At 41.7% G+C, this 23591-nt stretch overlaps 1 protein-coding gene across 2 annotated transcripts; it reads left to right on the forward strand.

Moving 5' to 3' along the window:
* Window positions 1-257: 257 nt before the first annotated feature.
* On the forward strand, window positions 258-23109 carry asxl1 (ASXL transcriptional regulator 1). 2 transcript variants are annotated; one of them, XM_006807161.3, is made up of 12 exons: window positions 258-596; window positions 6895-6977; window positions 7435-7437; window positions 7961-8078; window positions 8365-8566; window positions 9979-10139; window positions 13196-13280; window positions 13728-13894; window positions 14270-14366; window positions 16684-16789; window positions 16996-17965; window positions 18119-23109. In XM_006807161.3, the coding sequence occupies exons 1-12, from the start codon at window positions 540-542 to the stop codon at window positions 20747-20749; spliced, it is 4680 nt and encodes a 1559-aa protein (XP_006807224.2). In that variant the 5' UTR covers window positions 258-539; the 3' UTR covers window positions 20750-23109. The 2 variants fall into 2 exon arrangements, with proteins under 2 accessions (XP_006807224.2, XP_087689543.1); XM_087833417.1 differs by lacking the exons at window positions 258-596; window positions 6895-6977; window positions 7435-7437 and having other exon boundaries at window positions 7497-8078.
* The last annotated feature ends 482 nt before the right edge of the window (window positions 23110-23591 follow it).

Raw genomic sequence — 23591 nt, forward strand, 5'->3', positions numbered from 1 at the left:
CTGTTATTTGCAGACACATTTTAACTGAAATAAATAACTGAAACCATATTGAATTAATGATGAAAGGTTATCAATTCACCCTGAATTAAAGATTATTCTGTTCATATGAGCTCCCTTACTACGTGCGAGCTTAACTCTGAAAATATCAGATCGTTTGCATGCAAAATGTGGTTAATTGCAGGATATGAAAGCGGAGGGCAGGGCTTGTTTTGTTGCATTCCTGCGGACGGTTTGACCTTTGACCTGGTTGTTGCATTCCAGAGAGGCTTGTCCTGCAGCAGCACAGTCATCCGTTTGGTCCACACGGCTTCTACGCTAGAAAGGCGATGTATGTTGAGCTAATTAAGACCGAGTAGCGATTCTGAGAGACTCGCAGACACCGCAGCGTTGAGCCGAGCTAAAAGGAAGCTCTTGACTGGCATCTGCACAGTTATCCCATAGCGTAGTTAGCATTTTTGCTAAACAACTAAACCGCCATCGTATTTTGAGGTTGCTTTGTAGACACACAGCGACTAGCCGCAAACACCAGCGCAGAGGAAATGAAGGACAAACAAAAGAGAAAGAAGGAGCGGACCTGGGCTGAGGCTGCTCGCATGGTAATCTCATTTTTTAATGTATTCGGCTACATGCAAAATATGTGTGGTTTAATGTGAATTGATGGGTCTAGATGTGTGGGTTTCGTTATTCTGCTCACGACTACAGCCTGGTTTCTGCTGTAGTATCAGCTAGCTATTGGCACTGTGGCGTTACCCTAACAACCTAAATACAGCCAGAAGGGTTGTGTTTAATATATATGGAAGAACGTAGCTACATTTTCCATCTTTTCCCGTTTCTTTCTGCTATTGACACAAAAGCTACGTGACGCAGTATGCTAACGCTGGCTAGCATGCTATCGTGCACGTCTCCTGTTTTGAGCTCTTTGTTTGCTAGGGAGCTAGCTTGCTAGCTTTACGCTTAGTACCATTCCAGCAACTTGAGTAAAAAACTAAAATAAAATGAAATAAAGAAGAAGAAGAAAAGCTATGTAAACTCTAATGCAGGTTTACTACCCGATGTACCTCCATATCACTGAATCTGTTAAACCCAAATGTGCACGTTAATGTAGTGCACATTTGGTTCAATGCCGTGAATGTTGTTGACGATAATGCACGCTAACGTTAGCAAAGCTAACAGCTAAGGTTAACCACTAACTCAGCTTTAATGGGAATCCGCGTTAGTGCTGAATGGTGTCTTGTGTAAAGACAAGCCGTCCGGTACAGCAGGCTAAACGCTACAACGAGCAGCAACAACGTCGGACAGAAACCAAATATTAGTCCCATTATATAGCTACAAATTACACGTTAGGCACCATCAGGGGTTGGGTTGGGTTGGTTATGGTACATGTAATAAGTGCACATGAAACAATGGAAATACACAGCTGTGAAACTGGTCGCATGGCAGATAAGGCAGATTCATGATCGTAGATTTGGGGTGAAGCTCAGATCGGCTAAGGTAAATGGCTTCGCTAGCTGTGTTTTGGCAAACTAGGCCCTCTTCTTTACTCCTCAAAGCCGGAACATAACATGTGGTGGGCAAAACATTAGAAACAGCGCCCTCAATACTCATGTCCATTTCACCAGTACTGGAAACTGAAATGTCAGGAACAGATCAGTGTTAACGGTGTGTTGATAGTGCCTGTCTAAAGGAGTTTTTTTCAGAAGTTTAGATTGTGGGACTCGGTGGACAGGTTTGATTTACTAGCTGGATTAAAGTAGTCAGAAGTGTATGCAAAAACGTCACACTGTTGACTACATATTTAAACATATTTTGTCAGGTAAAAATATGAGAAATGTTCACACTCTTCATCAGGAAATAATCCTTTTAAGATATGAAAACTGTGAAAATGGGCAATTTGGTCTTCCTCTAGGATATTTGCCTCTGTGCAGCAGCAAGCAAGTTGTTTAGCCCAGTATGCTAATCCTGAAGCCTTTGTTACTTAGTGTTTATAGCGTTTGGCATTTTAGTGCATCTTTGTAGATATGCTGTCATACTGTACACTTTTACAGACATTTGAGTTGATGTTGGATCATTCAAAACCATTGCAGTGTTTTCTTGGCCATCATGCATTAGTTATACTGCAGTTTGTGGAGAAACAATGCTGCAGTACTCTGATTTGTTCTTGGTTCACATAACTGCTGCTGAGGTGTTTCTAAACAACAAATCACAAGGCGCTCAGCAATGTGCTTTTTGTTTTGATGGTCTCTTATCTTTTTCATCTGTCCTTCTGGGTTTCTTGTCCAGACTAGTTGAGGAAACTTGAAGCTGTGCGGCATGGCAGTGATTGATATGTGCAGGCACATTTTATGGATAGCTGGATTTCATTGGCTTCAGGGTTGTTGTTTTTTTTGGGGGGGGTGCACATGTTTTCATTGCTTGTCTCGCTTGTGTCTGATGAAGATTTTCACATCACAACCTGTGTTGTGCCACACAATGTTTGTGGCATGTCGGTTGGTTGTGCACCTCTTGATTTTTGTAACATGGTGTGTTGTGCATGGCCGCCACTGCTGGGTTGAAGACACAAGTGTACGATTGTGCCGCCATTTTAATGATAAACCTTCATAGAAGCTCAGCGACATGCTGACACACAGAGGGAATGTTGCAGTTGTATGAAAACTTGAGTTTGTGCAAAGAACTTTGCAAAAAAAAAACCACTTGGCAAAGTCTTGGCTTCTGGTTTTGACCACTTCTCCTCCTTATCAGCACATATCATGCGATATTGTCATTTAGGAGACTATTGCAGCAGCTTCTTGCGCCTTAACAGCAAGTATAAATGACTGCACCTGTGTTTAGACGGCATGGTGTGGAGTGAAGCGACCACTGCAGAGGGCATATTGGCAGCTCTAGAAGGCATTCACAGCTGATGCTTCACATTACTTTTTAAGCTTTTGCCCATTTTTTTTATTTCGGTTCCCCGATCTGAAACAAAGATTGAAGTTTTTTCTATAAAACAGTATAAAGTATTTCTAACTAGGGCTGGGCCATATCATACCGTTCACAGTAATACCGGTATAATGTTGGGCAAAGATAAGAAAATGAAATATCGCAATAGAATATGGGTAAAACACACATGTGTGTATTTGTTTTCATACGCACATGGCGGAAAAAGCATGGCGGCGACGGAGAATGAGGAGGGGGAAAGCAGATCTTTGAATGAAACGGATTAACCAGAATTGGTTTGTAAAAATGCTGCAACTTCAGTGGTGTGGAACTGGTTTAGCTTTTGTCCATCAGATACACAACAAAGCACTATTTTTGGTAGAGCATGCTAGCTGGCCATCGTTATTACCATGTTTTTTGGAAAATACGGCACACTTAAAATCAATCCTTTCATTTTTCTGAAAATCAACAGGGCCCTTATAATCCCGTGCGCCTTATTTATGAATTCTGGTTGTTTTTACTGACCTTGAAACGATTTTATGCGGTACATGGTGCGCGAAAAGCTCGAGAATCTGTCAAATGTTTTAGTACGACTTTGCTAAGCTACGAACCCGCACCGCTTGATGGATTGTCGGAGCATTACGGCTATTGTAGGCAGGAGCCTGGCGGAGTGATACGTACCTAATATTACCGTATTGTGTGTATAACTTCTTTTTAAGTTTTGTGGATATTATGCATGGTTATGCTGAGGATATGTCGGCCAGTTTCCACTGGAAATGCCTTTTGGTTAAACTATCAGCAAGGATTTTGCATTTGTACTGTTAAATTTTTATATAACTTTAATGCACTTAAAAAAAAGCTGCTTGTTCAAGTGAAAATACATTGATGGGGTTTTTTTGCACTAATAAAGTTGTGGAGTTGCAAAGTAATTTGTCTAGTGTCAATTATATCATCAGTTATATCGCTATCGCAAGTTTTCAAATGTATATCGTGATAAATATTTTTGGTTATAGCGCCCTGCTCTATTTCTAACTGGATTTCCAGTAGAGCTGGGAGATATAAGATTTTTTCATATCACGATATGTTTTTTTTCATTTCAGGGGATAACAATATATATCACGATATAAGCCAAATAACTATATTTGTAAGATTTAAATGTGTCGTTGCTCACAAGTAAAATGTGAAATAATCAGCAGCTTGTTTTGATTTAAATATTTATTTCCCATAATAAGTTCAACAGGGTAGATGTACTTAAGAAACACGAGACTTTTTCAGATAAATAAAGGCAAATATTGCAAACTACACAAAAGGCAGCCGCTAAAGCGTTTACGTTTCAAAATAGAACAAACAAAACAGACTACTAAATTGTCAATTCCACTTAGAAACAAAATATTAATTCTAAAAATAAATCTTAGTTTGTTTTACAGAAGAACAGACAAAATTGACTAACTTTTGTCAATATCAAATAAACTGAGAACTAAAAGGAAATTCTCAATCTCTCCTTGTTGTATAGCTTAGCTTTTCAAGCAGTTTTAACAGTTACTTTAGTCTGACAAAAGCCGAATAACGAATTAGCACTTCCAGTCAGAGATTGAGCATGCACCGCTTTATTGTATTTCCAGACTTGCTTTCGGCACAATTTACAGTGCGTGCTACTCTGTTTTTTGTCAGACTTGAAATAGCCGAAATATCTTCACACTACGGAACTTCTATGGCTCTTCCGTTCGACAATCTCTCCGGCATTGGAACCATCATCTGTTTTCTCTTCGGTAACCTTCGGTCACGCTCTCGGTTGATTTTACTCTAGTCGGCACACTCATTTCCTCCATTACCCGGGAGGCATGGCAGCTGGCTGCTTCCCAAACAAATGCACATGTGCGGCTTGGCACTTGTGCTGTACGTAACAAGTCACGTGACGCTGCGGCTGTGATTGGTTCGGTTCTGCACTACTTAATTTGGATTGGCTGTTCTTTCTTTCTTTTTTTTTTTTCTTTTTTTTTTTTTTTAAGAGGACAAGAGCGGTGAGACCTATCGCAATAGTTTAATTTTTCTATCGAGAAAAAGTTATTTCGCAATACCTATCGTTATCGTTCTATCGCCCAGCTCTAATTTCCAGTATCTGATATTTAGGACTTGCAAATTTGTGGCGAGTTTATAAGCCACGTCAAGTTCTGGACGGTAAGAAGACTGAGTTTAGAGACCAGTCGTGGTAGTGCCCCACACCCAGCGTATTCACCTCCCCAAAGCAGTCAGCAGGAGAGGCAGTGTAGAATCATCGCAACAATTCTCTCTATCACTGTTAGCTTTGTAGCTTTGAAAAATAAAGATAAAGATTAAATACTTAAAGAACACTGAAGCCTGGCCTGAACATTGGTGAGGATCTGCCAGACAATCACAGATATTCTGCGCACTCAGAATATTAGAATGGGATTTACAGAAAATCTGCAATTTAAGATGAGAAATACTCTAAACAGATACTAATTGTTTCATTTCAATTCATCAGATTTACAAAGGGGAAAAATAAAGCTCTGAACTGACCATTGTGTTATTCTCTAAGAGTTTGATGGGCAACATCTTTTTGTTAATCGAAATTATACAACTTTTCAGGAAACTTTAGTTTTCCAAACAATATTTTTTTTTTTCCGTTTCATTTCTACTTACTGGAAGCTGGAAACATGTTTTTGGTGCATGTAATAGACAGAAGCAAAAAGTTATGGGTGTATATAAAGCAAACTAAAACAAAGATCAATTGTCAGTATTTTGATTAATTACTCAACACATTAGTCTTGTGATTTCATTTTTGTTTTTTTCCTTTCTAAAAACCCGAAGACAGCCCAGCTGTCTAGTTGTGTCAGTGCATTTAAATTTAAAACCTTTATAAGAATTATATGTTACTGTTCTCTGTGATAAGTCTCTGATGCATGTTTTTCATATAGAAAATGTTCACTACGTGCGTCATCTTGGTCAAATTTCTGAATTGATCACATTTTCAGAGTCAAATGAGGATTCGTCTAAGTTTCTGGAGGGCACAGGTGCTGTGTGTGGAGGAAGTCTAGACTCTTAGGTGATCGTTTGGAGCTCATCATCTATTCCCTTTTTCAAGAATTTGTTTTCTCATAAGCCTCACGGTCAGCTGTGATTTAACTGGTCTACTTAAATCTTTAGTTTTGAATAATTCTGAAAGAGTAACTACAAATTGACCAACATCCTAGCAAAATAAAGGCTACATGACAGAATTGTACGCTCAATACAGGAAATCTTTCATTCTCTAGTACAACATAACCACTTTCGTGTGCTATCCTCCTTTAACGCTAAAACATCTAGGCGTGGCCATTTTGTCAGTGTCCACGCTGCTCCGCCTCAGTCTGCAGCTTCATCTCCACAGCTTTGCTGCTCAGACCTAAAACTATTTGACTCTGGGTTTCCTTCTTTATTTGCTTGGATTAGTTCTCCACACCCTGGACTCTTTCTCCTCAGGTCAGCTACGTTTAACCCATTATGTCAAAGCTAATTACCTTACTTCTTAGGCAGTTGCTCTTGACTTTACACAAGTTTAATTTGAGTGAACAGCTTTTGATTCCTCGGTAGTCTTTGTACATTTGCACCCTGATCATTGAAAAGCTCAGAAATGAGCGTACCTGCTATAAAACTTTAGGATGCTGTTCTTATCATTACATACGTGTGTGTCTGTGTGATAAAGATATTTATATCTAATGTAAATTGCACCCAAAATGTATTTTTGTGTTACTTTACCTGTTTTGTTTTGCAGCATGACAGACTAAATCTGAATTTAATTTTGTGCTGTTATACAACATAAAATGAATCTATAATTTTATTTATATAATGCCAAATCACAGCAACAGTCACCTCAAGACCTTTTATATTGTAAGGCGAAGACCATATAATAATGCTAACCTTGTATTTAGGTATTTTCTTAGTGGAGTGTTTGACAGTTTGTTGTCTTAAAATCTTTTACAGGTTTTAGAAAACTTTTCAGATGCACCCATGACTCCTAAACAAATTCTGCATGTCATCCAGACCAAGGGGCTGAAGGAGATGAGGTCAGAAACACGCACACTCATGCACACACACAAAAATTTGCAAGCTGATAATAATAATAGCAGGCTGCAAATGTATGCACACACTCACCTGAGAATAACAGATGAGGATCTAAGATAAAGTACAGTGACAACTATTTGTCCATTATTTATCCTGATTGAACAAGCCATATTTATAAGTAGTAGTGTAATCTTAGATGAAGTACTGATTGATAGATGACAAACTATATGTGGTGCTGAAGTTGTAGTAGTAGTTTTTTCTAAAACATTGTGGTTTACAAATTCACAGAATTTTAACCTTTTAGTTGAATGATTCATTTATATATTTTTAATGCTCTTATTCTGTTTTTAGCAGGAAATGAACTGATCACGTATTAGCTGAAATGTCACTGTGTTCATAAATTAAGTTTTTTTTCCCCCTCTTTACATGGACGGTTTGGCCTGCTGCTGATCTAAACAGAAGGTATGTTGGTCAATACATATTATTGTATATGTTACAGCAAATGGTCACAAATATTTGAGAATTCTAAAACCCTTTTTATGTTTGGTACCAACGTGTTTTAATATGCATGAACATCTTTTACACTTTGGGCTACAGTTTCCAGACGGGTTTATGTCAGGAACCTCCATATTGTCCAGGAAAGCTTTAAGGACAACTCCTTAACGCTTAACTGGTCACATTGAATACTGAGTTTTTGTCAGAGCAAGTGACCCTGGGAGTATTTCAATGTTTCGCCATGGAACACAAAATTGCTGAAACTCAAGAAAATCTAGTACAGTTTCAAGTACTTCAGAGGCATTGATGAAAGTCATGCTCTGAACATATTGATATGCACATTTTTACAATTGGGTGTTTGTGAAACGGCATGGTCATGGTGGCACACCAAGTTTTCGAGTGTTTGCCATGAAGTACGAAGCTGCTGTAACTGGAAGTGTGTGGGTGTGTTCGTGTGTGTGTGTGTGTGTGTGTGTGTACATGTGTACAGTGGTACAGCTCCTTTGGCCTGCCTGGTCACCATGCTGCATTCCCAAGTGAGAGGGGATCGAGTCAAGAACAGTATCTTCTTCAAGCTACCTGGACGAATGAGTCTTTTTACTCTCAAGGTACTGAATCAACAATTCCCAAAATAATATTCTCCCAAATTCTGATGCAACTCTCAGCTTGTGTTCGTTATATTCACAGTGGTGAGTCTTTGATACAAAAGTACTTGCTCACTAAATATTTGTACCAGTAGCTCCTGAAGTGCTCCACTTTTTTCCTAAACACCTGATGTTTTGATTGTTTAAAATTCTTCTTTGCACTGTTGGATTTGACAGTGTGCATTATGTGATGCGGAGAATACTGTTATTAAAAAGGGCATCGCCTACTCTGCACTCTTTTGCTCTGTAGAAAAACGCTCCCCAGTGGACAAAGGCAACCTCGGAGTCAGAGACACCATCAGAGCCGGCTGGGGGTACGACACCCCCAGCTTCCAGCAGCAGCACCCCGGCAGCAGGCTCAGCCGTGGCCCCAGTTGGTCCCACTGAGGCCACTGAACAGGAGAGCTGTGACTCCACTGAGACTACTGCTGCTGCCAGTGTGGACAATGATGGTAACATCATTAAGTCGTGTGCTGGTCACCTCTTAGTGTGCATACCACATCTCTTTGTCTTTTCCTTAATGATGCTATGCAGTCTAGTTGTTTGCAGCTCCACCTCAGCAGTGGTGCTTTGCTAGTCAGAGAGCTAAAACAAAAGGTAAACAGTAAATGATGGCAGGATAGTGTCCTGTATACTGAACTGCATATCAGTAAGACGTACCAATTTAGCACATTTATATTCTCGGATGTGTTCATTACATTGAATTAATTAGGATGTCCGAGTCTGATGTGGCCTTACAGATAAAAAGTGTCTGTCACTCCAGACCATGTAAATCATGAAGATGACTTGATTCCTTGGCCCCGTTATGCAGCAGCCAGCAGTAAACACAAGCCCCCCCCCAATATACCGATGGCCTTAGAGCAGCAGTTTCAAACATGAGGCCCCGGGGGCCAGAATGGGCCCGGCAAAGACTAATCTGGCCCACTGGATGGCTTTGGAAAATATGAAGGAGGGCAGTTTTAATTGTATTTTCATAGGTTTTACAGCCTTTCCTCTTGATGGAGACCTTCCCCAAAGCCATACATCATACTACATACATACTATACTAAAATAGTTAAGTAATAGATAGACAATAAAAGTTCCTGTTTTTCACTGTTTACTGTAGAAAATTCCTTTATTTGGAAGAAAAAATTTTGTTTCCCATCAATCAGTAAAAACTTTGTTTTATAAATATGGGGGAGTGTGGGCAGTGGGCTACCAGAACTTAAATAATTTTACACATTTATCATATAAAAACACTGACATGCACTGTTATATATTAAGATCTGTCAGGGATTAAATGTGTAGTTACAGTCCTTTTTTTTTTTTTTTTTTTTCTGTCTTATCTCCTGGTCAGTATTACTCTGTGATGCAGTGCCTGTCCTCTGTTTTTTTTCCTGGGGCATTTAAACTATTTGAAACAGACATTTCTGTTACTCGATCTCATTGTTTCTGATATTTTGTAATCAAAGCTGAGAAATGTAAATGAAATGAGAATCCCCTTTGAGGCTCAGTGCAGTAACACTTCCCAGAGAACCGCATGTGGGACAACTTGATTCATTTATAAATGTGCATAAGAGTAAAAACCACAAGATCTATTGACAGAACTGTACAAAGAGGCTTTTATGTACTTTATTTATTTTAAAGTAACCATTTTACTAGACTGAAAACAATAATGGTGTTATTAATAGAGATTAAGGTCAAATGGCTTCTACCCAAACTCAAATAAGCTTGAGTTTGGGTAGAAGCCATTTCATCGTCTTAGTTAAGACGTAAAAAATGTAAGTTCTTTGCTACTTGCGGCTGCACGCCCACCTTGTAAATGTTAAGTGTATCTGCTGTTTGCAAACATGTGGAATAGTGATTATTTTTCTTTGGCTTGAAGCTTCGGTTGATGAGAGTTCATCCAGCGCCTCCTGCTCCGTGGAGCTACAGGCTCCCAGCAGCCAGCCTCAGACTCGCCTCAGCAGGTCAGCAGGACAGCAGGGTCGCACTGACACACAGCAGACCCAGCACGCGCAGACCAGACTGAGCCGCTCAAGACAGGTAGGGCCCTGCATGACACTATTTGTGGCTCCATGTCTAAAAAGAAATGTGATGTGTTTAGTAGTCACACATTTTAAGCAGTCTGCAATGTCATGCTGTACGGTACTTATACTGTGCTGCTGCCTAATTGTGTGTAACATAGATATGCAACACTTCATTCAGTCATTTCAGAATAATTTTTGATATAGCAGAATTAAAAGTAGTGTATATCATTTAGCTAAGAAGGTAGACCAGTTGATCTACTAAACAAAAGCCTGGTGGTGTGATTCCAGTCTGCATACCAAATCCAAAGCCTTGAGCAAGGTACTAACCCCAAGGTACTATCACGAGAGTTGAATCAAGAGTTGAAGAATGTTGGCTAGAAAAAGTTGGTGTGAAGCATGTTGTGTGAAGAGTGCTCAGCTAGAATAGAAAAGCACTATATAGGAAATGCTCCTTTTACCGTTTGGCTTATTTTGTAAAAAATTTAAAACATTTAAAACTGTTGAGTAGGGCTGCCACAAACGATTATTTTGATAGTTGACTAGTCACTGATTATTTTTGTGATTAGTCAACTAATCAGATCATGCATCCATTGGACGTTAAACACACAGCTTATTGCACCAGCATGCGTCTGTTCTTATATGACTATCATTAGCTTACAGCTTGAAGTGTTTAAGGTATGTGCTAACTAAAAATAAAGACAAGATGATAGTTTATTAAAGTGTTAATGAAATTTGCAGATTGTCTTGGTGGAGTTTAATAAACTCGGCCATCTGTTCTTTCTATGTAAAATATAACAGGACACTGGAGTAAACTCTCGACCATCTCACACTTCTGTTTAATCAGTTCTTATATATCATGTTTAACCTGAGTAGCGAAAGACTGCGGGGGGTTTGAAAATGATGTGCCAGGAGTTCGCTGTTCTCGCCAGCTCTAGTGAGCCTTGAACCCTCTAGCTATCGAGCTGGTGGGTAATAGACGTCTCTGAAAACATCGGAGCACTCTTACAAATATGTGATGTCTTGATAAACCGAGCAGATATTTCTGTCTTCGAATTTTGACATGCTTCGCCGCATCTCTGTAACGTAATTGGCCTACAAATGCGGCCTCTGAAGGATGCTGCCGCTGAATTTGGACACAGCTATGAAACCAGACACTGCTTCTTCTTCTTATTCGGGGTTTAACGGCAGCTGGTATCCCTGGACATGCAGTGCTGCCATCTTCTGTTTCAGTCCGTTATTACACTCTTAAATCCTACTACTGATTCCTGCTTCTTTCGGGATCTTGCAAAGCTTCAAACGACGCGTCAATTATGAAATTAGTCGTTGACGATTTTAATACTCGACGTAATCGTGACTAGTCGACTAATTGTGGCAGCCCTGCTGTTGAGCATAGTTCTTACTGTGTTAATTGAGGTTAGTTTTATTTTAATTTTAGTTTTATTTCTATAGTTCACAACACCAGTTTTCTCAGCAGTCTGAGAACGAAATGCTCTTTCGGGGTGATGCGGTACTATGAGGGATATGATCAAACTTGACCATTTCGTTTTTTGAGATGACAGATTATATTTATATCATCAGAGTTTGTATTTAATTCTGCAGGGAGCCGATAGAACTGATGTAATGTGCCAGAGCTATAGTCTGCCTCACTGCTGCGACTGAATCTCTTGAAGGCTTTTCACTCAGCTTTTAGAACAGTCCTACATCAACGATTAACTATAAAATGAAACATTTCAAGAATTCTCCATTTAGACAAGGAAACACACCAGTCAAGTCATGACACACGTTCTCATTTAATGGTTTTTCTTTATTTTTACTTTACTTCTCCTTGCTACATTGAAAACACATACTGGAGACATCAAATACATGAAGCAAGATATATGGAGTTATGTAGCAAAGGTTCCTCAAAGTAGCCGCCCTTTGCTTTGTTGACAGCGCTGCAAACCCTCTGCCTTCTCTCAGTGAGCTTCATGATGTCGTCACCTGAAATGGTTTCACTTCACAGGTGTGCCTGTCAGGGTTCATTGTTTGTTGAATTTCTAAGACCTTGAATCTGCAGTCGAAAAAACCATCAAGTGTTATGATGAAACTGGCTCACATGAGGACTGTCCCATGAAAGGAAGATCCAGAGTCACCTCTGCTGCTGAGGATTAAAATTCATCCGAGTCACCAGCCTGAGAAATCACCTGTTTCACACCTTAAGGTTCACTCTCCCTTGCTACTTCCCAGAGTCCTCGAAGAGACAAAAGACTGGTCCTCTGGAGTTCCTGTTTCCCCCAACATCCTTACTACACCCCCTACCATTTGTCTTAAGTATGAGTGTCAGACATGTTAAAATCCAGTGGCACCGAGGCATTACAATAACGTGATTAATACCTAAGTGAAAGAAATTCCTATACAGTGTTCATTCATAATCTTGATGCCTTCAGTGAGAATATGCAGTGCGATATGTGAAATTTTTCCAACCGACAATCGTCAGTCCATTAACCGAGGATAGGTGACATATTCACGCAGGTGACTTTTTGATGGACAGAGCAATTAATTTTTTATCTGTTGTTTGGTTGAGTGTTTAAGACAGATAAATACTGGAACGGCATGTAAACATGGTTTCCCTCCCCATCATTGTGTGGGGTGTTTTTGTTTGTTTTTTTTTATTGTTTTTTTTATTTAAATAAAATGGGTTTTTTTTCTTACCATAGGCTACTGCCTTTCTTTCTTTCTGTTATGAGTTTGAGAATTATTATTTATTTTTTCCGTTAACTGCTTCTCTTGGCTTCCACCAACATTATTAGCAAACTTACTCATGGGCAAATAAATAAACCGCTCTTGTAAAAACGATCGGTGAAAGGCTCAGCCTATTGTCAATGGTCGATATATTAGTCTAATTGCCCAACCTTAGTAAATAGTCATGAACATAAAGAAAAAACATTAGATGAGAAGGTGTGCTCACAAAGTGGGCTTTAATAAGCCAAACGAAATAAATGTGACTTACTAAGTAGTCAGGTACAAGCGAACAGTTACATTATTCCCCTAGTAACAGCACTTCTGCATATGTCTGCCGTTTGTTTTCTACAGTCAGGAAGGCAGAGGAAGAAAGCTGTTATGATGCCTCGCGTCGTCCTCACCCCTCTTAAGGTGAATGGAGAGCATGTCCCCTCAGGTAAGAGCCTCTCTTGAATTCTCTCACACAGAATCAAGAAAAACACCTATTGCAAAAGTTGGAATACAGACTGGTGGCCATCCTGATCCAAGAGATATCAGTGTTATTGAAATTCATACTCATTGCCAACAGAATCATGGAAAACATACTGAAAAAAATTCAAGGTTTGATTCACCAGCCATCATATGCTGGATTGTACCAGTGGTACAAATTGTTCCTGCTTCACCTAAACTTCTAGATTTTAAAGATACTAATTATGTTTATGCATGAAGAGTCATATTTTTAAACTTGTTGATTTGTTGTTACGCACCAGGGCTGGTACCTGGAAGCTTGTGCTCTGAACAGTGTTTATGAGCAGTGCATGACTTTGTTGCTTTGCAGCTGAACTACAGCATCTGTCTACATCATCTTGAGTTAAAAGTTTTCTGGGGGGTTTGTTATGAATAGGTCCCATGAAGCGGAGTCGGGGAGGGGTGGATGTAGACTTTGAAACGCCAGGCTCCATCCTGGTCAACACCAACATCAGAGCTCTCATCAATACGCGGACATTCTTAGCTTTCCCGGTACACTCACAACAGCAGCTGCTGCAGCTGCTGCCTGAGGTGGACCGACAAGTAAGCGGTCTTTCTATTCTTTATTCCAGTTTATGTTTACTGTAATTTTATATGTGCCAATATCTAGCACCGGGCAAATGAGAAATGAATCAAACTGATATATTTAACACTTTCTGCAGGGAGGAAGAAGAAAAGAGAATTTTGAGCTTGTAAATTTTTGATGTACAGCAGTAATTTCAGTAGTGCGCAGCAGTGTGCCTGCTCTGCTACAGACTTTTTGTATTCTTGGAATAATGAAATTTTAAATTCCTTATACAGTTATTTTATATGTGTACTTAAAAAAACGTTTTTAGTGTTGTACTTAGGGCACCAAACACTCAACTGTGTACTCATCACTTGACTTGTTGTCTCACGTCATTTTGTCTCTGGTTGTAGATTGGACCTGATGGCATGGCCAGACTGAGCAGTTCAGCTCTTAACAATGAATTTTTTACCCACGCCTCCCAGAGCTGGAAAGAGAGGCTGGGTGATGGTAAGTTTCTGGTCATTCATAGACAGATTGCCATGCTTTACTGACTTCATCACTGTTCAATAGGGTTTGACATAACCAATGGCCCAATGCTTCAGAGCCAGTAAAACAAGATTGTTAGGCAAGTTGTTTGGCCATCTGCTGTTTGCTCCAGTGGCCGTGTTTCCACCTATTGCAATTCCACAACTTCCTGTCTAAAAGGAATCCTCACTCACACGTAGTTTCTTCTTCAATTTAGTATGAAAGAAATAGAGACTTCTTAGTGACTGTGAAAACAGGATAAAAGATCTTCAATGAATTTATTTCAATATAGTTTTCAGACTGTAAAAATGTATTTAGGAAATCATGCAAAACGTTTTTAACCCAAGCAGCATCTATTTATCTGAATGAAAAAGGTTGATAGCACTGAAGATGATTTTATCATAGTTGCAATTTATGGTGCAGCATCTCTTCTGACACAGCAAGCACAAAAACGACAGCACCAAGATCATGAACCTAGGTGGAATGAAAGAAGCATTTTTCTTTTTCAATGGTGTTTAGTAGAGCAGGGCGATATGACCAAAAATATTTATCACGATATACATTTGAAAATTTGCGATAACGATATAACTGACTAGACAAAATACTTTACAACTCCACAACTTTATTAGTGCAAAAAACAAAACAAACAAACATCAATGTATTTTCACTTAAATAAGCAGGTGTTTTATGTGAATTAAAGTTATATAAAAATTTAACAGTACAAATGCAAAATCCTTGCTGACAGTTTAACCAAAAGGCATTTCCAGTGGAAACTGGCTGACATATCCTCAGCATAACCATGCATAATATCCACAAAACTTAAAAAGAGGTTATATACACACACAATATGGTAATATTATGTTGAAGCACAGTACGTATCACTCCGCCAGGCTCCTGACTACGATAGCCGTAATGCTCCGACAATCCATCAAGTAGTGCGGGTTCGTAGCTTAGCAAAGTCATACTAAAACATTTGACAGATTTTCGAGCGCCGTGTACCACATAAAATCGTTTCGAGGTCAGTAAACACAACCAGAGTTCATACATAAGGCACACGGGATTATAAGGGGCACTGTCAATTTTCAGAAAAATCAATGGATTGATTTTAAGTGTGCCGTATTTTCCAAAAAACATGGTAATAACGACGGCCCGCTAGCATGCTCTACCAAAAATAGTGCTTTGTTGTGTGTCTGAAGGACGAAAGCTAAACCAGTTCCACACCACTGAAGTTGCAGCATTTTTACAAACCAGTTCAGGTTCATTCGTTTCATTCAAAGATCTGCTTTCATCGCCATGCTTTTTCCGACGTGTGCATATGAAAACAAAGGCACTGCGCACGTGCGTTTTACCCATATTCTATCGCGATATTTCATTTTTCTATCATTGCCCAAAATTATACCGGTATTACTGTGAACAGTATGATATGGCCCAGCCCTAGTGTTTAGTACTGTAATTACAGTCATACTCGTACTCGTCAAAGCCAGCACAAGTCTATTATCAAACCGCCTGTGCACATGTTCACCCTTACAAATTCAGTCAATAAAGCTTTCAAATAAATTTAGAAGTTTGCTCTCCTACAAAGAAATGAAAAGTTATTGATTTATATGGTAGCTGTAATCGAGAGAGACACAATATGAATCAAAAATCCAGAAAGAGAACATTATATATAAGTTAGAAACTGATTTGCATGTCACTGATTGAAAGAAGTATTTGACTACAATTTTACCTACAACCCCAGCCAGAATTCTGGTTCACACAGATTGGGGGTATGCTCAATTATAGATACTCCCGATCACAACTCGTGATGTATATAAATTTCCTCCATTCCAAACTTCTCCACCACCATGGCCAAGACCAAAAAGCTGTCAAAGGATGTCAGGGACAAGACTGTAAACCTGCACATGGCTGGAATGGACTATAAGATCATCAGAAGGCTTGGTGAGAAGGTGGCAACTGTTGATGAGATTATTTGGAAATGGAAAAAGTATAAAATGGCCATCAGTTGCCCTGGGATGAGAACTGTACATGGATTGACTCTTCATATAATGCTTTTTTTTTTTCTCCTTACTGTACCTGAGCACTGAAATTGCTTTATACAACATACCTCATTCACCCGTTCATAAAATACTTTTTCTGTGCCTGAGCATTTTGGATCTAACATTCACACACTTTCTTATTTCACTGGTCTATTGAGGTCCATGGTTAAAAGAAAGTTGAGATTTTCTGAAGCATTCCTATGACTACTAACACCTTTTTGACTAAAAATGCTAAATCCTTGACATGTGTTTGATCTGTTTAGGTGAGTTCACTCATGAGATGCAAGTGCGTTTCCGACAGGAAATGGAGAAAGAGAAGAAGGTAGAGGTGTGGAAGGAGAAGTTTTTTGAAGAGTATCATGGGCAAAAGTAAGAGCCAAATCATTTCATCTAAATTTAATGTATTGTTCACGTTTCACTATTATTGCTAGACATGTAGTATCCTTTTAACTGAAAATGTTTATATTTCTGCCCATACTGTTACATGTAATTGAGACATCAGCCTACAATAGCTTACATGTCATGTTCAGTCTGGTATTCACTGTGTGCTAAATTGTGTTGCTGTGTACTTGTAGGTCTGGCCTAACACAAGAAGAGTCACTAAAGCTTACCATGAGTGAAGCCAGCGAAGTTGCAGCTAGTGTGCTAGACAGTGATGTGACTGTGGTGGCAACCGGTGCCCCCAAAAGACGCAGCGTAGGTCGGCGGAGGCGAGATGGTAGGATGAGGAGACGTACGCGAGCTGACCTGCGCCGGAGGGCTCGCAGAACCATCTGCAAGACCACTCCATCCCTGCAGTCTGCAGAAGCAGCTGAGGCCAATGCAGCTGTGGATATTTCAGCAGTTTCTGTTGGCTCACCCATGTCTGAAAACACAGTGGTTCAGGGAGAGGTAGTGCTGCAGACCGACTGTGGGGGGGAGCTCCCAGATGAGAGTGGTTTTACAGAGCCAAAGCCTTCTCCCATTCCAGAGCCAGTCACATTGCCACCCCCCACACCTGTTCCAACTCCCAGCCCCAGCCCCAGCCCAGCTTCAACCAGCGCTAATGAAGAGCATGAAGTCGCTGCTCGCTTGCTCCCCGAAGAGAGTGCACCTGTGTTGGCTTCCACCACTTCTCCATCCTCGTCCTCCTCCTCCTCCTCTTCATCTGCCTCTTCACCTGTTTCTTCACCATCTTCACCTTCTGATAGACAGGGGACATTTGTTGGAGTCCTGGACTCTTCTTCATCCTCCTCAGCCTCCTCAAGTGCTGCAGTTGCTGCAGATCCCCTGGACGATACCGCTTCTGTGATCACCTCCATCACAGGAGGAACTGCCACCAGCAGCCGTGAGAGCAGCCCATCTGTTAGTCCAGCTGCCACCCCTCTGCCCAGCACCCAGCTGAAAGAACAGAAGAGAAGGCCAGATGAGACTGAAGCCTTTTCTAGCTTCCCCGAAAAGAGGCCACGGCTTGACGACCGTCAGTCCTTTCGTACCACAATTGACAGTGTGTGTTCAGAAAAGCCGCAGCCGACAACAGAAGAACCCAAGGTGCCACCTATCCGGGTAAGTGTTAGTGAAATAATCCAGAAAGGTCCAGGATTACTTTCTGTCACACACAGTTCTTGGTGCACAAAGACAAGTAGTCTATATAGATGAATGGATAGCTGCTTGTTATCAGATAAATTTTGACTTGCTGTCCCTGTGTTTGTTTCTCAGATTCAACTGTCCAGAATCAAACCTCCCTGGGTCAAAGGGCACCCCACCTACCAGATCTGTCCCCGGATCGTGCCGCCCGGCGAAGGCTCGCGCCGGTCGGGGACAGGGGGTGCGCGCACCTTGGCGGACATCAAAGCCCGTGCACAACAAGCCCGTGCCCAGCGCGAGGCCGCTGCTGCTGTTGCAGCCTCTGCCGACGGGACAAGCCCGGCCAGGGTCAGGCTGCGGCCTGGTGCTGGGCTACCGGATAGCAGCAATGGAAGACGATCGCGAGAGCATCCAGGACCTATCGAGCCCGGAGGAGGAGGAGGAGGTGGAGAAGAAGAAAGTGAAAATGGAAATGAAACAAGGGGAAGTAGTGGGATGGAAGAGCAGGGATCGTCTTCAGGCACTAATTCGTCTGGAACACAACTACAGCTTCTTAATGTAGAGCCTACATCTGAGCCTTCCCCTTCATTGTCCACTACCTCAACCTCCATGTCCTTGGAGCCCCCACAGACGCCAAGTCCTCAGCAAGCGGAACCAGTTGGGGGGGCAGATGGAGAGTTAATTGAAGCAACCACAGCTAGTGTCCAGAGCTCCTCCAACGGACTCACAGATGGGGCTGCCTCACTTTCTTCAGAGCCTGATGTGTCTGAGTCACCAGCCATGCAGTCTGCCAGAGAAAGCCAGGTAGTTGAAACTGGTGGCAGTGCCCCTACTGAGAGCGCAACTGTTGGTTGTGAAAAACCTTCATTAGCACAAACCTCTATCCCAGATTCCCTTCCGAGGTTTGGGGCTCAGGGTGTGGATGTTATTCAGACGCTGGCCAGTTCTTGTCATGCCAAGGACCAGGAGCAAGGGAAGGAGGCTGGATTGGGTAGTGTTATCCAGCATGGTTCTCACCATGTTGACCCCCAGGAGGCATTCTCCCATACAGCCACTGAGAGACAGCGATCAGATGGCTCTTCACCCCAACATGTGGATTCCTCTAGTGCTGAGAAAGATGAGGCTGGCACATATAGCGACTCAACAGAAACCGCTTCAGACTGTGAGAATGAAAGCCAGGAGGAAGAGCAGCAGCAGCCTGGCCACGAATGGTGTCCTCAATTGAATACTCAGAGAAATGGCCAGCTGGTGATTTGTAGCCCTCCTCAGAACCAACAACCGGTCATCCAGACCCACATGACTAGCCGCCACGGCCAGACCGTCATTCAGCCTTGCTTCCCCAGCAGCATGACTCAGCCACAACACAGCCGTATCCATTCACAAGACTCTAATGCTCTGTCTGCACCCCTGCCACAAGGGCTAAGGGACACAACTGTTGTTAAAACTGAGTCTGGAGATGACTGTAGAGACTCCAGACTGAGCTCTGAAGAGGAGTGTCATGGAGCTTTAAAGTCTCCTGCCACTCACTCAAATGCTGCATCTGCCTCCAAAAGACTGGCCAGTTCAGTCAGACTTGTGTCCAGTGTGGAGGCCAACAACCCTTTGGTCACTCAGTTACTTCAGGGCAGCCTGCCTCTGGAAAAAGTTCTACCCTTACACTCTGCCAACAGACTGGAGATTAGCAGATTACCAGGAACCCTGCCCAGGCCACCAGCAGCAAGAACCCCAGGGACTCGTAACAGGCCTGAGGTTTCAGCCAAATCTTCAAGCCCAGAGCTGACTACTCCAGTCCAGATCCATAAGTCCCCAACATCCCGCCCAGTTTCCTGTCTGATGGAAGCCCCAGCTGTACCGCAGTATCATTCATTCCAGGCCCCTGGAGCTGTTCCAGTCATCACCCCTCTGCCACCCTCCTCCAGCGGTTTATTGTCCTCCAGAAGTAAGCAAGACCTCATGTCTGGGTCTGCTGTGGAGTCTGCAGTTATCAAAGAGTCTCATGGTCAGCAGCCTTCCCAGGGAGCCACTCCAGACAGGCCTCAGTCAGCCCATCGGACCATGTGCAATGGACCCTCTCCTCCTCACGCAGACCCCTGCCCAACAGAGGTGATACCTTGTATTAAGATTAACTGGCGTCCCCCTCAATCTCAGCTTCCCCACTCTCTGCAACAACCCCCGTCTCCTGCACCCACTGTAAAGAACGAAGTTGGTGCACGGCCCTCTTGTCAAGCTATTGCCAAATCCTCACTCAGTGTACCCTTAAGTGTTACCAAAAAGGAACCTGGGAACTCTGTCGATGGCTATCTAAGCGGCGGGGCAATAGAAGGACTCATCAACATGGAGTTTACTTTGGCCAGGATGGCAAAGAAAGATCACAGCAAAGCTCCCTACTCCTCTGGCTCTCCCTCTTCCTCCTGTTCTCCCTCACCCTCCGCTCCCTCCCTTCCCTTCCATCTTTATGGGAAGCTCCCCAAGCAGGGTGGAGGAGTTGGAGGGGTAAGCTACACGGCCAATGTTTCAGTGATGGACAACAGCAGTTTCTCCCGGAGCATGGCAGACAGTGTGCTGCAGCTGCACCCCCGCTTGGGTCCCAGCCAGACTACCCTCAGCATTCAGGCCTTTACTGACAGTACGGCAGAGGAAGTGGCACTCAAGTGCTCGTGCCGCCTCAAAGCCATGATCATGTGCCAAGGCTGTGGTGCCTTCTGCCATGATGATTGCATCGGGCCCTCCAAACTCTGTGTGTCATGTCTGGTGGTCAGATAGTATGCTGAAGTTTCAGTGCACTGTAGAACTGCTGTTTGTATAGTGTGAGCAGCAGGGCCGCAGCTTTCAGAGTGTTGCCAGAAACCTAAGTATGGTAGAGAACACAGGAGAAGCCAGATGGTCAACATTTGCCTTGTAAAATATGACTGGTCTGTATTGTTGCAGATTTCCTGTTTTTGTTTAAGCTGTACTGATTATTATTGTTGTTATTGTTGTTGTTATTATTATTATTAATTATTATTATTATTATCATTATTATTATTATTATTGTGCATTGGGGCATGATTGATTGTAAATTGTGCCTTTTTTTTTCTCCTCAAAAACATTTACCTCATCTTATCTTGCTCCACCTGTTATCATTTGGTGGCCATCATTTTTTTGGTCCCGTTTGTCAGTCAACGGGGAATTACTGTTGTCTCTGCGCAAAGAAGTATTTTTTTAACCATTAAAATGAGTAAATGACATTGTATCACCAGTTTGTTTTTTTTGACTCATTTTATGATTCCGTTGAGTTCTAGTTTGTAGTTACAGTTAATTACCAAGAACAAATAAAGTGAACGTTATGTACTGTTAAAATTTGAATCCTTGATAACTTTCAGAGTTTTTACCAGCAATGGGGATTGTGTTAAAATACTGCACCTGCCACGTGGCAGGAGCAGCACAGGACTGGCTGGAAGAACACAATGATTTCAGGGTATCCACGGGATGTGCCGGAACAAGCCAGAGACCGGATGCAACCAACTGCACCCTAAGGATCTGCTGCCAGCATGAAATGGGACCCTGTGCCCTGAAGTGTCAGAGCTGATTGGTGATATGAGACAGAATTTGTATTCATTTTTGTATTTTTTTTTCGCGTTAAAATAAATTGTAGGCACAGAAACGGATAAATCAGTCAGACTGTACCAGTATAAACAGCTATACACACATTTCAGTAGCTAAAGGATAACCAAGGAGTCTGCTTCATACTCCAGAGTTGGTGATGGGTTTCTACACCGTTCTGTGCTGGGATCTGTATAATGTACTTTCTGCACTGTACATGGCCCCTAAGGTAGTGTTATTAGAAATGTTATGAGAGAACAGTGCATATGTTTTCTTTGCTATGCACATTATCCACACAATCCTGGACACTTGTTCAAGGCATCTTTCAAAGTCAGAGACCTGGAAGCATTATATCTAATGAAACAGACTATAGCATGTAGTTAAGGCTGCAGTAGGTGACCCTGAATCCTCCCGTAATTGTGCTGTGGCTGCTGGGGTTTCCCATCATGTACTGAGTGTTTCTTCTTCACTCACCATGTCTTTGTACATCACTCTGCATTGAATTATTAGTTATTATTAATCTCTGGCACTCTTTCACTGTGTGTCTTTGTCCTGTCTCCCGTCCTGCACTCCCTACCAGTCACAGCAAATGGTTGCCCCTCCCTGAGCCTGGTTCTCTAAAATATTTTTTTCCTGTTTAAAGGGGAGTTTTTTCATCGCACTGTTGACAAGTGCTTTCTTACAGGGGGCCGTTTGATTGTTTTCTCTAGTATTGTTATTGTAAGGTCTCTATCTTACAATATAAAGCACCGCAAGGCAACTGTTGTTGTGATTTGGTGCTATATAAATAAAATTTATATCAGATGGATCTGTATGTTTGATTTGGATTTTATTCCAGATAGTGTTCCTGATGCAATTTATCTGAGGATTGGGACCAATAGGAGGACACTAGCTTGTGATCGCATGGGGTCAGGTTTTTGTATCTCGAATAAAATTTAAAATCCTTCTTCTTTCATAGGATATGATGAAACCTGATATCTTAAAGACCTTTTAGTACTGTATTACCCCGACAGAGCACTTGCTCCCTCAAATTTCTAGAAGTAGAATGTGAGGCAGAACCTTCAGCTACCAGGCTCCCAGTTTGGTTTTGGCTGAAACCCTTGCTACTTTGAAAGTCACTTGGTTATGCTATATGCACAGGCACTGTGGTGGACTTTCCTTGTTGCGCTGAACATTTCTTCTCCTTTCACCTCTATTTAATCCTGATAGTTATATATGTCATTACCACACGTCATTAATGTTTGTCTCCTCTCTCCCCTTGTGTTTTGGTCTTGCATCTCTTTCCTTTTGTTTTTCTCTTAACCCACCAAAGTAGGGACAGGCTGCCCCTCTTTGAGTCTGGTTCCGCAGAAAGTCTGTTCATGTTCAAATAAAACAACAAGAGAAAACACAGTTATTCCTTCCCATTGTTACAAAGTGCTGCTCATGGAAGTTTTTCCGATTGTTGGGGTATCTCTCTTATATTGTATATAGTATAAAGCACCTTGAGGTGACGGTTGTTGTGAAGTGATAATGTATGAATAAAAATAAACTGAACTGAATACAAGAGAATATTGGAAGTATACTAGAAATAGTCAAGGAGCTTGGAAAGAAAAGCATCTGGACTTTTAAGTTGCTTGAAGACGTTTCACCTCTCGTCCAAGAAGCTTCTTCAGTTCTAGGGTCAAATGGTGGAGAGTCCCAGATTTAAGCCCTATGGGAGTGTCCCCAAGAGGCTCATGGACCCCCCTATTGATCTTCTACCTAATCAGACGAGAGACAGATGGCAAACTGTGTTGTAAGCTGCCCCCTCTTCAAAGGTGGTTGTTCACAGTGGACATAGATGGCTTCTTTCACACCACCTGTTTTCTCTGTCCAAAATATGAACATTGGCATTCTTGAAAGAGTGGCCTTTGTCCTTTAGATGCAGATGGACTGCCAAGTCTTGTCCCATTAAGGTGGCTCTTCTATGTTGTGTCATGCATTTATGAAATGGATGTTTGGCCTCTCCAATGTAGAGGTCTGAGCGTTCTTCGCTATAGAG

This window comes from Neolamprologus brichardi, chromosome 20, assembly GCF_056152115.1.
Source record: "Neolamprologus brichardi isolate AB-2024 chromosome 20, ASM5615211v1, whole genome shotgun sequence".
NCBI classification, from domain to species: Eukaryota; Metazoa; Chordata; class Actinopteri; order Cichliformes; family Cichlidae; genus Neolamprologus; species Neolamprologus brichardi.